The 11,903-nt window shown below is 46.0% G+C and overlaps 1 protein-coding gene across 1 annotated transcript; it reads left to right on the plus strand.

The window, feature by feature from the left end:
* Window positions 1–575: 575 nt before the first annotated feature.
* Window positions 576–8,429, plus strand: LOC142766035 (uncharacterized). Its single transcript, XM_075867847.1, has 5 exons — window positions 576–928; window positions 1,694–1,832; window positions 3,464–3,649; window positions 5,284–5,566; window positions 8,252–8,429. The coding sequence occupies exons 1-5, from the start codon at window positions 746–748 to the stop codon at window positions 8,427–8,429; spliced, it is 969 nt and encodes a 322-aa protein (XP_075723962.1). The 5' UTR covers window positions 576–745.
* Window positions 8,430–11,903: the final 3,474 nt, after the last annotated feature.

The following is an 11,903-nucleotide window of genomic DNA, read 5'->3' on the forward strand; positions in this document are numbered from 1 at the left end:
CTGCAAGTTTCGAGCTGCCTATCTTTCTTTGCATGGCATTGCAATTTGTTACTGCAGTATTCATTCATTCGGCTTTGTAATGAAACAATGCACTATGAATGCTCAAACACATCTGCGAGGACATGTTTAACTTTCGTATTATACCGATTCCTAAAAAAGAGGGATCAACCACGTTTTTCTGCCCTGTTATCATGTATTTCAATTGGTACCAAATCAACACCAAAATGCCCCGCCATGGTGGTCTAGTGGCTAAGGAACTCGGCTGCAGACCCGTAGGCCACAGCCGCCCCGTAGGCCGTAGGCCGTAGGCGCCACAGCCGGGATCAAATCCCGGCTGTGGCGGCTGCGTTTTTGATGAAGACGGAAATTTCGTAGGCCCGTGTACTCCGATTTCGGAGCACGTTAAAGAACCCCAGGTGGTCGGAATTTCCGGAGCCCTCTACTACGGCGTCTCTCATAATGATATGGTGGTTTCGGGACGTTAAATCCACAAATCAATTAATCAACACCGCAAATCTCACGGGCAATTTTCTACAGCGTAAATTAATGGTCGTTACAGAACCTCTGCAGATCCTGCAACAACACGAACGTCCGCAAACTGTTCCATAAATCTGGAAAGCAAAAATAAAATCCCGCTGTTTACAGCGTTTTCACGCAAGAAACCTTTGCTCCTTGTGATGTGGTCGTCCCTGTCGTCCCCGTCGAAGCAGCCGTTCCTGTTGTACTGGCGCCGGTGGCGGTGAAAATGCTGAGTCGAGGGGAACAAGAGTTTAAGGAGCCCGAGAAGGCCTGCATCTACTCGCAGGAGAGCATTGTGGTGCGCCTGAACAACCCCGGGCAGCAGGCGTCGAGCACTGCGATGAAAGCGAGGCCGCCAGCGAGCGTGTCTGAAGAAAGTGGTCCTAAAGTGAACGCTAGACCTTCCAAGGTACTTTAAAGTGGTGACATATCAAAAGTGTATCCACAACAGCACGTTTGACAATAAGGGCTACTGGGAAATATTTCAAATATGTCGCGCAGAAGAGTGACCAATAGTACGTGCCATTTAGATTAGCGAAGTTCGATAGCGTATTTCCCTTTTGGGACGAGAAGGTAAAGACAGTGATATTGAAGCCGGTGTAGTATGCCGCTTGACGAGATCGCTGCCTTTTTATAGAAACCAGCAAACGTGATGGAACAAAAAGATTTTAACTTGAGATGCTAAGTACGCCGCAGGTCAGTGCTTTTGGGCGTGGCTGTGTACGGCGTCAATGAAATTTTGTGGTTTTACGCGCATGAAAGAAGGCATGGTTAGAAGGCAAGCTGTGTTAGGGGACCATGCACTAATTTTGACCAGTGATATCGTGACATTCAAGCGGGTGCGCAGGCTTTATTCAGTGAAGGGGGGGTGGGATGGTGCGGTTAACAATAGCGTTCCCACCACTTCTTAGGTCAATTTAATCCCATTAAGGCTTTCACGAGCAAAGCGCAGCGCAAAGACGAAGAATTATGGCGGAGGGTTCAGTTCCTTACTGTTTTCTGCACGTGACTGTGAAAACTAAAAAAAAAGTATTTCGAGTAACAGTTTTGCTACAAAAGGACGTTTTTGTACATCCATGTATAATTACAAAACGTGGGTCTATGACTAAGCATAGTGAGTGTGTTAAAAAAAGTATCCCGTAAAACAGCTCGTTACACCTGTTCTTCACAACAGGAAGTCGTCTGTAGCAGTCCCGGAAGAACGACTCTGGTTCGAGCCACTGATTTGTTTGTGATCCGGCACTTTCCGGTCACAGGGAAGGGTCGCATCGCCACAAGTGCAGCTGAAAAGAGGACGAACCACGGCAAGCGTTGTATGTACTGATGTAACATGGTGCACGTTTAGCATTATTGAAAAACAAAAGAACTTGCATATCGCACCTTTTCTCGTTTGGTGTTTCGAAAGATGACCCCGATTAGGGAGATTCGCGTTTGGCCTCATCTCTCAAACGACCACCACGGTGTCCCGCTGGGAATTACTGTAGGAAAAATACGAGCCAGAATAGTAGGGGACCAACAAAGCTATAGTATATTATTTCACAGTGAAAGATGTTTTAAGATGACAACGTGGGTCACGTGTGCGCCGTAGTTCTTCGCCAACACCACCGGTGTCCATAACAACTAGGGCACGAAAAAAAAACACGCCAAGAACACAGAGGCGTTCCAACCCGGAACCCCATCCTGGAAGCCCAGTATTATACCACTGGGTCACTTCGGTGCTTGGAAATCCTTTGCAATCTGGCCTTAGGCAGGCTTCATGTCAGCAATCGTGTTAACAAATTGCGTTAATATCAAGAGTCGCGTTGAAGGTTTATTACTCATATTTATTCACACTTATTTACTCCAATTGACGCGATTACTTCCACCCTTGAAATGCGTGCGGCAGGTGTCCCGCCACGTGCAGTGTGCGGATAGCGCGTGTACAGGCCCTTAACGTATACAGCTGCTGCATAACGTCAGCTGGAACCAGGGATATTGTATTAGGCTTTTTTGATAGTCCCAAAAGGAGAAGTTGAGTGGAGCTTCATTTTAAGAAGTGACTGGAAAAAAATAACACACACAAAGTTTTATCTTCCAGTTTTCTTTGATCTTTGAAAGGGTGCCGTATTGCACGTTGCGAGTGCTTTCTATGGCATTATCATGACATCGAAGTACAACGAAGTGTGACGAATGGTTGTAGAACAAAAAAAAAATGATTGAAAGGCTTTTAGGGTTAAGCCCATTCTGGCGTTTGAAGATGGTATATACCCAAATTACCTCAGCGCATTTTTTTCAAAGCCTGTGACGGTGCCGCTTCAAATATTTGGAATAGCATACGCAGATCAGCCTTCTGTGATTTATATATTCTATTTGCTTACTCATGGCGCCTTCAAAGTGTCCGAACTCAGCCAACTGCACAGTGATTAGGTATCAATGTCGGCGTCTTTGATGACAGATCCATCAGCACCTTGGAAGAAGAAGTGACAAGTATGCCCGGTGATTTCAGTGACCGTACACGTGAGCACGAGACATGTTCTCGTGCTTATGTTTTGCGGTCGAGATATCAAGTTTTCACTTTCGGTAACTTCGCCTATACACTTTATTTCATGATATCACCCTAACGACCGCTTTTAATGAAATAAATAGGCAGTGATTAGCACGTATATACGATAAAGGACAAGACTTTTGTTGAGACTCAGGTTTACAGATTGTCCAGAAATCGCGAATCACTTTGCGATGGCAGCATTAACGTGGCGCGGGACGTTCAAGTCCTTGTCAGGTTTGGGAAAAGATGAGGCTTTATTTGTTACAGTTAGTGCTTGAGGATAAGTAACTTGAACTTGACGGCTGGCACGCGTGGATGCGCGCGTGTTGTTAGGTTGGGGAGGGGGCGTGGTATGGTGTGTTTCTTGGCGCTTTTTCTCGAAACCTATCTGAAGGCGTATATCGGATGTTCGTCTAACAGCCAGGACGACGTGCCGCCGATGCGCTTACCGGGAGCGACGAGCGAAGACGACCACTTCCACCGGAACCGACACGGAGAGAGACCAGGCAGAGTCGACGCGGGGGGATTCGCATGTTTGTACCTGGGAAGCTGGCCCGGTTCACAAACAAGCGGCCGCCTCCGGTGTGTTAGCGGAGCCGCCTGTTGGTAAGTTAAGCTTTGCGTACAGCGTACGGGTAGACGAAAAGACAAAGAACCCACGAATATGAATGCTGACTTCCAACTTGTCCTTTATTTCGAATGACATACATAAATATGTACACCAGATACTATACGCCTCAAACTCCAACAAAGTAGCTAATCATAGAATGTGAGATAGTCTATAAATCTACAAAAACGCAAGAAAAACATACTAATCCGGCGAAGTACACATGTGTGACTTTAGAAAAGCCGCTTCCTTTTGTGTTGGCGCAGTTGGTCTCTTTCAGCATTGTAAGAAAGTTGTATATAGAATATAATGTGTACAGGGCAACTCAACTCAAAAATTTACTGGCTTTACAAGGAAAGATCCTCAAAAAAAAACGAATGGTATGAGCACACGTACCCGTTGCAGCGCGCTGGTGCGTCACAAGAGTCAAGGATAACTCCACTAGTGTCATGTCACTCCAGCACCTTCCAGGCCTTCCACGGCACACCAGCTGAACGCCGAGTGGCGTCACTGCTCCTCGGAAATGCGCAGCGCGGCTTTCGATAAGCCAGGCGAAACTGCTCAACCTCGGCCAGTGTAGTTCATGCTACAAAAAAAAAATGTCACAGCTTTGTCGCTAAGGCGAAGAAATGCACGTTTTAGCAACTGATTGGAAGGACACGTGCAGAATGGCAAGCAGATCGAAACGTGACCGGCGCTTTTCACGCGCAAATGACGCACGAATCGTACTCACGGGTACAAAGGAATGGTAATAAGCGTCTAAGTTGTTGCTTCGCTGCGTCTGAAAAGCGCACCCTTTTCGCAAACGGAGACTGTGCAATGGTTGCAGTGACCTTTGTGCGCCCCGTAACTACGACAGAATTATTCCAGTGCAAGGCCAACGTCAGCCAAGGCGTATGATCCTCCGCACCCTACGATAGAGGAGTGCGAGAGATCGTCCCCTCTCCTCCTCTCCGCGGGCCGAAGTACGCGTGAGAGATGAGAGCCGCCGCGCGATCATTGCGCCATCTTGCTGATAATGCTGAAAACACGATAGCCGCCCCCCCCCCCCCCCGTTATACCCGCCAAGAGCGGTAAGTTGTACATATAGCTTGTGCCGTATAAATAGCCACCTAGGAGGTACCCCTCGGTGGCTCTCATGCTCAGTCGGTAGAACATGAGACTCTTAAAAAAAAAAACACCCTCGGTGGCTCAGTGGTTAACGCCTCGCATTCACGATACGGAGATCCCACGCTTGATTCCGTGCACCGAAGTTTTTTTTCTCTGATTTTTCTCTTTCTTGCGTTTTCATATATATAGATACGCATACATATACGGTGCATGACATTGACACCGACGCCCACGTCTACGCCGGCAGCGAAATCCAGCCGAGTGTGTCCATATGATCGCATTTAAAAAAATATGGGACGAAGACACATGCAAGTTGGGCCGTAGCGGAAGGTCCATGCGGTTGAGCTCCCTGGTCTACGGGCACGAAGTTCGCAGAATAAACCTTCAATTTTTCTATCTCTTTTATAAGGTTGATACTATTATAGATAAATTTCCCGAAATATTTTCAAGAGGTCTAGTTTGTAAAAGTGGGCCGAAGTTAAAAGCACAGCTAATGCACTACTTCTACTCCCACTCTTTACAGGGAAGGAGCTGGCAGTATACGAGAAGCGCGCCGTGGTCGAGCCACCGGTGACTCGTGCAGATGGCGGAGGCGCCGTCCGCGCTCCTCCCGAAAAGATTGCGAAGACGTCCGGCTGCCGTCAGCCGGTGGAAGACGCGGCGTTCTGCCACAGAGACCACATGCTGATCGCGGTGGTCGGTGGAGGTCTCATGCTAGGCAGTCTACTCATTGCCATACTGCTTCTCCTGGTGGTCAGCCACCGCGACAAAAACGCCGCCAGTGTTGCCACATCGCAGGAGGCTAAGTGAGTCCTCTGCTGACTTGGACCTCCCACGACGTTCGTGCACGCTTTTATAGGCATCTGAATGAAAACAGGACGAATGACGGAACACATTAAAGAAAAAATGAGTGTGGCGAGCTCCACTTTGCGAACAATGTCGAAATAGCGAAGCTGATATGCGCCCCGTGTTCATGAGGCTTACCTTCATGCATATTTGTGCGCCTCTATTTGATTTATTTTTTTACCCAGTCTCGTCACTGGCCCTCTTAGCGCACTTCTTATTGGTTCACCTTTCCCACAGAAGCTCGTCATTGCCGCTCTTAGTGCACTTCTTATTGGTTCAGCCTTCACACCGAGCTTCGTTATTACCTCACTTAGCGCACTTCTTTTTGTTTCAACCTTTCCACCGAGGCTCGACATTAACCCGCTTAGCGCACTTCTTATCGGTTCACCTTTCCCACTGAAGCTCGTCATTGCCGCTCTTAGTGCACTTCTTATTGGTTCAGCCTTTACACCGAGCCTCGTTATTGCCCCACTTAGCGCACTTCTTCTTGTTTCAACCTTTCCACCGAGGTTCGACATTAACCCGCTTAGCGCACTTCTTATCGGTTCACCTTTCCCACTGAAGCTCGTCATTGCCGCTCTTAGTGCACTTCTTATTGGTTCAGCCTTCACACCGAGCTTTGTTATTACCCCACTTAGAGCACTTCTTTTTGTTTCAACCTTTCCACCGAGGCTCGACATTAACCCGCTTAGCGTATTTCTTATTGGTTCACACTTTCCAACGGTCCTCGTTAGTACACCTCTTAGCAAACTTCTTATTGGTTCAGCCTTCTCACCAAGCCTCCTCACTACCCCTCTTAGTGCACTTAATTCCTTTTGGTTCACCCTTTCCCCCGAGCCTCAATACTTCACCTCTTAGCGTACTTCTTATTCGTTCAGCCTTTACACCAAGCCTCATTACTACACCTCTTAGCGCACTTATTGGTTCTGCCTTCCCACCATGCCTCTTCACTACACCACTTGGTGCATATTTGAATAGTTCAGCCTTTCCAGCAAGCTTCGTCACTATCCCTCATGGCGCGCATGTCTTCGCAGCTTTAGTCAAGTTCAAAAGTTTGTGCAAAAAGTAAACTACCTGTAAACAACCAGTAAAAAACTTGGAATTACCTCAAAAAACACACTCATATTGACACTCGCATCCACTTGGGAACACACCCCACACACTGCGCTCCTGTGTGGGTTGTATTCCTGGGTGGATGCTTGTTTGAAGTTGTGTTCTTCGAGAGAATTCGAAGGTGCGCTAAATTTGTTCTTTATGACGAGCTACTAATTACATCCACAAGTTTTGATAAGTTTTCATTGAACTTCGCAAAGCCTGGCAAAGCGAGGCTGGTTGAACTGCTTCTGGTCGTGGTGTAGCGCGGTAATCAAAGCTCCGACAGCGATGAGAAAAAAGCTTGTTTGACCGAATAAGCGGCAACCATGGATGCAGATTACGCTCAAAGCATTAAGACTACGGATGTGTTGAAATCGCTGTCTCTGTGTCACGTGTTAGGAAGCGTAGCCGTTTCTACGGCTGCTGCTCGGCGGTGGCTTTACTGTTTTTAGCACAGGCACAGGACAGCAGGCACGCCTTTTAACGGACGTCTTATGGCCTTCAACGTACTTGAGGACGACGCAGACGAAAGTGAAAAAGGGGGACAAACCCCAGCGCGATTGGCAACTGAATGTTTATTGGAAACATTCAACTAGTTGCGAGTCAGTGCTGCTGTTTGCACACCTTTTTGCTTACGCGCACGTCCTTGTTGTGCTGTTTTGTCAAAAAAAGCTCAAGTACGGTTTCCAACTATAGCCCAGCTTTCAATTCTTCAGTCACTGCTATCTGTCTTACTGCTGCCGTTAACTGCTTTGCTGTTATAGAAAAAGTAAGCATAGCTATGCATAGGACAACAATGGGTGGAAAAGAGAAATGACGGCGAGGAGAAAAGTGAGGTGGTGAGAGGGTAAATTGCAGCTAATTATCACATGCAGTGAACTCTCACTAGTAAGAGCGTCAGCTTAACTAATATTTCAGAATAACGTACTTGTGAGAAAATTCCTGGTGTTCTTGATATAAGGTGTACGCCAAAACCTTTCAGCCAAGCCACTTTGTGAATAGTCAATCCTTTAGTTTAACGAATTATATCCATGCACTCAAACTCATTCTAAAGATCAAATAACGTTTGCTCTCTGCACACTGGCATAGCCTATGTGTACCATCCCCAAACCTTCTTTCAATCGGAGGCGCGCAAACATCGCTCGTGCGTGCAGCACTACCGAGGCAAAGCAGCAGTGTGAGAGACACTCTTTAGTATCCGCCCAGTCCTATCATAATTGGGAATTGTTTATACGGTTTGTCCGAAAACAAAAGAACATGAGTGTGACAAAGAAGTGGTAATGCTGAAACACGTTCAAGCCATGTATCCCCAGCCGAGGCTGTAGGATACATTAGAAAGTTGAGGAACTTCGTGTCACAGAACCAAGCTGTGTCACAAGCAGTGCACAGAAAAGTAAGCTCTGAACAACTTTGTATCTTGTAGAATTCCCAATAAAACATTTGATGGAGTGGTATAAACTTTGACCAGGAATGAATATTGCTAAAACATTTGTTTGTATCAGTTGCTGATGAAGTATGGGCTTATCAACTTTCGTCTTTTTACTTCGCAGAAAAACCACACCCATCAAGGCTGACTGGCAACCTTCGTCAGGGAAGGCTTACGCACTGATGCATCCCTCGCAAAACGAGCAAACGGGCCCGAAACGCCAACAGCAGCTCTCGAAGAATCGCACCAACACGGAGCTATCCATGCTATCAACTACTAGTCAGCACGAATATGGCGACTAAACCCGTTTCGATTAAATTACGCTTCCCTCTTATACAGAACGCTCTGTAACAAGTGTTTTGCCTGCTAGCATCGAATAAATTGTTATGCTAGTGTAGAACTTTTAATAATCTGCCCGAAATTTTTTCCCACAAAGAAAACAAAGCGGGGTAATAATTTAACGCAGATAAAGCGAGTCTGTCGGGTGGTTGTTCGGTTTTGCTTGCCTTCCGAAAGTGGCTGGCAGACATTCAATAATACTGCATCTCTTAGTTCAGGCAAGGCTGCCAAGAAGTCTACTCATTCCAACTACACGCCGGAACTTGGTACCCAAGGTACTGTACTTAAACCATGACCTTCACGATCGGTTCTAGCAACGTGGCAATCACAGAGGCTTTGCTATATCATGGCACCCAGACGCTGCTCGGTGCCATCGAAGTTTTAGGCGCGAACGCGCAAAGGTTGATGAATGGATGGATGCTACGAGCGTCCTCTTCGTAATGGAGCGGTGGCCTGCCTTTACGCCGTGAATCTCGCCGCACACATGAAATGCTTAAAGTTGGCCTTATTTATGCCTTGGGTATTCCAGGTACGTCGGTGTCGCTACAGAAAAAAAACTAAATTAACAGCCCGACTGTGGGCCTTCCACGGCACAATGACCTTATTCTCCCATCTTTTGTTTTGCCCTTTCTCTCTACCTTTTCATCAACAAACTAGACGTGATCTAAACGGCAACCTCATCTCATCATAGTATTATAATGTACACGGGGAAAGAGCAATTGAATTCAGTGGCACAAACATCTACAATATTTGACCTCTTAACCCTTTGTGGGGCAGTAAAACTAGTAGTTCCCACTTTCTTTTTTGCTACGTTCTAGCTTTTTAGGCAAAAACTTCCTAATGTATTGCTTTGAATCATTCAGTACATCCATGTGGATGTTCTAGAAAGCCATTTTGGTAGTTTCTTTGCTGATACTCGCAAGGGGACAGCGCATACACGTGTTGCAAAGAAACTATTCTGCTTCCACGCACTGTATGCTTTCAGTATTAGATTTTGGTGAAGAAAATGTTCGCCAGTGCGCGCTTGGACAAGGAACAAGCTTGTTTCTTAGATGCTGATTCGCATACGCTAAAAAAACATAATACACTTCAGGAATGGTCGACTGCGAATCAATAGCCATCAGCTGCGCTACCATCTTTATTTCTATTCCCAGCGTTGCAGAGCAAGTTGTCATTGCCTTTGTATTGACAGATAGTGTACACCACACAATTTATTTCAACTCCAAGGCTGCTATAAAAGCATTTAAGGTGAGTACGACAGCTCCACAGGCCCTTCCGATTGTTCAAAAAGCCAAAAACCTCAAAAATGACTCGGAGGTCTGTTTACCCGCTTACATTAGAATAATTGAGGATGCATCGCTCAAGCTCGCCTTTTTGTTGCCTGCCTGCCTTTTCTTGCGTGTGTGTTCTTACGCCTTCCGTTCGAATAAGCAGCATACATGACGGCTGTCATGCGCTTTACAATTGAATTATGGTGAAATGCCAGTTAGAGGCGTTAGTTAGAGGCGTCTATTATAAAGGAGACAAGAGTACTATTCACCCGTGTGCTGTCCTATTTGACAGCATGCTACCTGGACTGAAATGCTGATGCCCCCAGATTTGTCCAGCCGCACTTCGCAATGAAAATTTCGGTGCAAGTAGCATGATTCGGTGAAAAAGAAACCGCAGCGCTGCAGTCTCGGAGGCGTTGCGCGCGGTCCAAATTTCATCCTACTACAGGGCTTTTCCAGAATACGTGTAGTAAATAAAATGAGTTGGCAAGCTGTATTACGTTGCTGTTTTATATAAAATGCCTAAAAAAGACACAGATGCGCCATAGCCACTTATGTGACCTGCAAGGACGAGTGCATGACATGATTAGCATCGGCGATGCTAACGTGCAGTGTACAAAAAAATCTGTCATATGATGCCTGTTATGCGTATTGTGAGGCCTCGAAATTAGACGGGGCCCAATCATGCAGTTCATCTCATTCTCTTACGTACAGGAACGACATCGTAGATCTAGTGACCTGGTTTCTTACCTTCAGCGCCGTAGTCATTTGTCACGATCTTCAGTGGAATTTTGGCAACGACCTGATTCCAAAGAGTGGCCCAACTAAATAGTGCCGCATATAACAGCTGCTGGGGGATACTCCAGCCATGGGATTAGAAAACTTCAACTTGCGCGTGGAAACACTATAGTCAGTATGTTGAAGAGGAGTGCCGAGGTAAATTGCAAATGCGAGTGACGATATACGTTGGCGATGCGATGTCATCGACTCATTTAAGATACGAATCTATTGCAACCTTAAGCAATCTTTCCAGTTATGCAAAAAAATTCAATAATCCCCCCTCAATCTATCCTACGCTCTGTTCTCATCACCCAAAGTGCTATGCACTGGGAAATGCCACTTCGCTTAACTTCCTTCTATGGTTTACTATGTCCCCACAGCATTGAGGCACCTGTCCAATGTGCTCAGTGTTTGTGGCTTGAGTGAATATTGGCCATAATCATTCTAGTGCTTGCTATGGGACAAAAGCAAATATTGCGTGCCAGTTGATTCTAGGGATGTGAACGTACACGCATATTGACGGCAACCAATCTGGCGAAGTGTGTGCGCTATGGGGCTTAAGAACGAGTAAACATCTTCTTTTAAATATATTGTCTCTGGATCAACGGTTAGTATAAAGAAGCGGTTGCTGTCGTCGGCATATTATTCCACTCAGGATATTATTCTAGGGATGTTATGACACGTGATTGCTGATGCATTGAACATATGGATAATCTTGTCACTTTGTATATGATCACATAACTCCGTATAGTGTAGCAGTGTTATTTGGTTCTTGCGTCGTTGCATAGCGAATAACACTTTACGGGGCTAAGCTCGAACATTCGGATTAGACATGAGTGCATGTTGACTCGCGTGCATGATGCTGGCGTGATATAAAAAAAACAAATAACAGCCATGCTTTTGAAATCAAGAGATCGCTTGAAAACTCGAGGTGGCTATGAATGTTCCAGAGAATACCGAAAAATATGTCACTATACCTTGTCGACGGTCATGATCGGGCTAGTTGGTAGTTCGAAAAACTCTGTGACAAGAAACGCATGTGACACAAGTGCTGTTGAAATAGTACTAGTCGACACCATGGCAATGGGACATATGCCGCTATACGGGTCGTATTCTTCTCGTCCCCCGTTGTGCAAATTTGTTTTTCGGATGAGAAAAACTGATATTGTTGTCACCTATTCCGCAAGCAAGGACAAGAATAACTCCATTTGCTTTTGGGTTTATGAAATAGGAAGCTTTGGTAGGAAGCTGTACTCGAGAGGGGATGGCTTTTTCTTTCGAGAATGTAACGGTGCCGACGTCTTCTGCAGCTGGCCGTAGTCATGTCTACAAACATGAAAGCTGCACTCTCTTCAAATTAAATCGCCAAAGCTGCTTCTAAACGCC

Source organism: Rhipicephalus microplus, chromosome 6, assembly GCF_043290135.1.
Source record: "Rhipicephalus microplus isolate Deutch F79 chromosome 6, USDA_Rmic, whole genome shotgun sequence".
Classification (NCBI taxonomy): domain Eukaryota; kingdom Metazoa; phylum Arthropoda; class Arachnida; order Ixodida; family Ixodidae; genus Rhipicephalus; species Rhipicephalus microplus.

Excerpts from the sequence above, each read along its gene's own strand:
- LOC142766035 (XM_075867847.1), top strand. The coding sequence starts at position 746 with ATGCTGAGTCGAGGGGAACAAGAGTTTAAGGAGCCCGAGAAGGCCTGC. Across the intron at positions 1,833-3,463 it reads GACGAACCACGGCAAGCGTT|CCAGGACGACGTGCCGCCGA; the intron begins GTATGTACTGAT and ends TTCGTCTAACAG. Across the intron at positions 3,650-5,283 it reads GTTAGCGGAGCCGCCTGTTG|GGAAGGAGCTGGCAGTATAC; the intron begins GTAAGTTAAGCT and ends CACTCTTTACAG.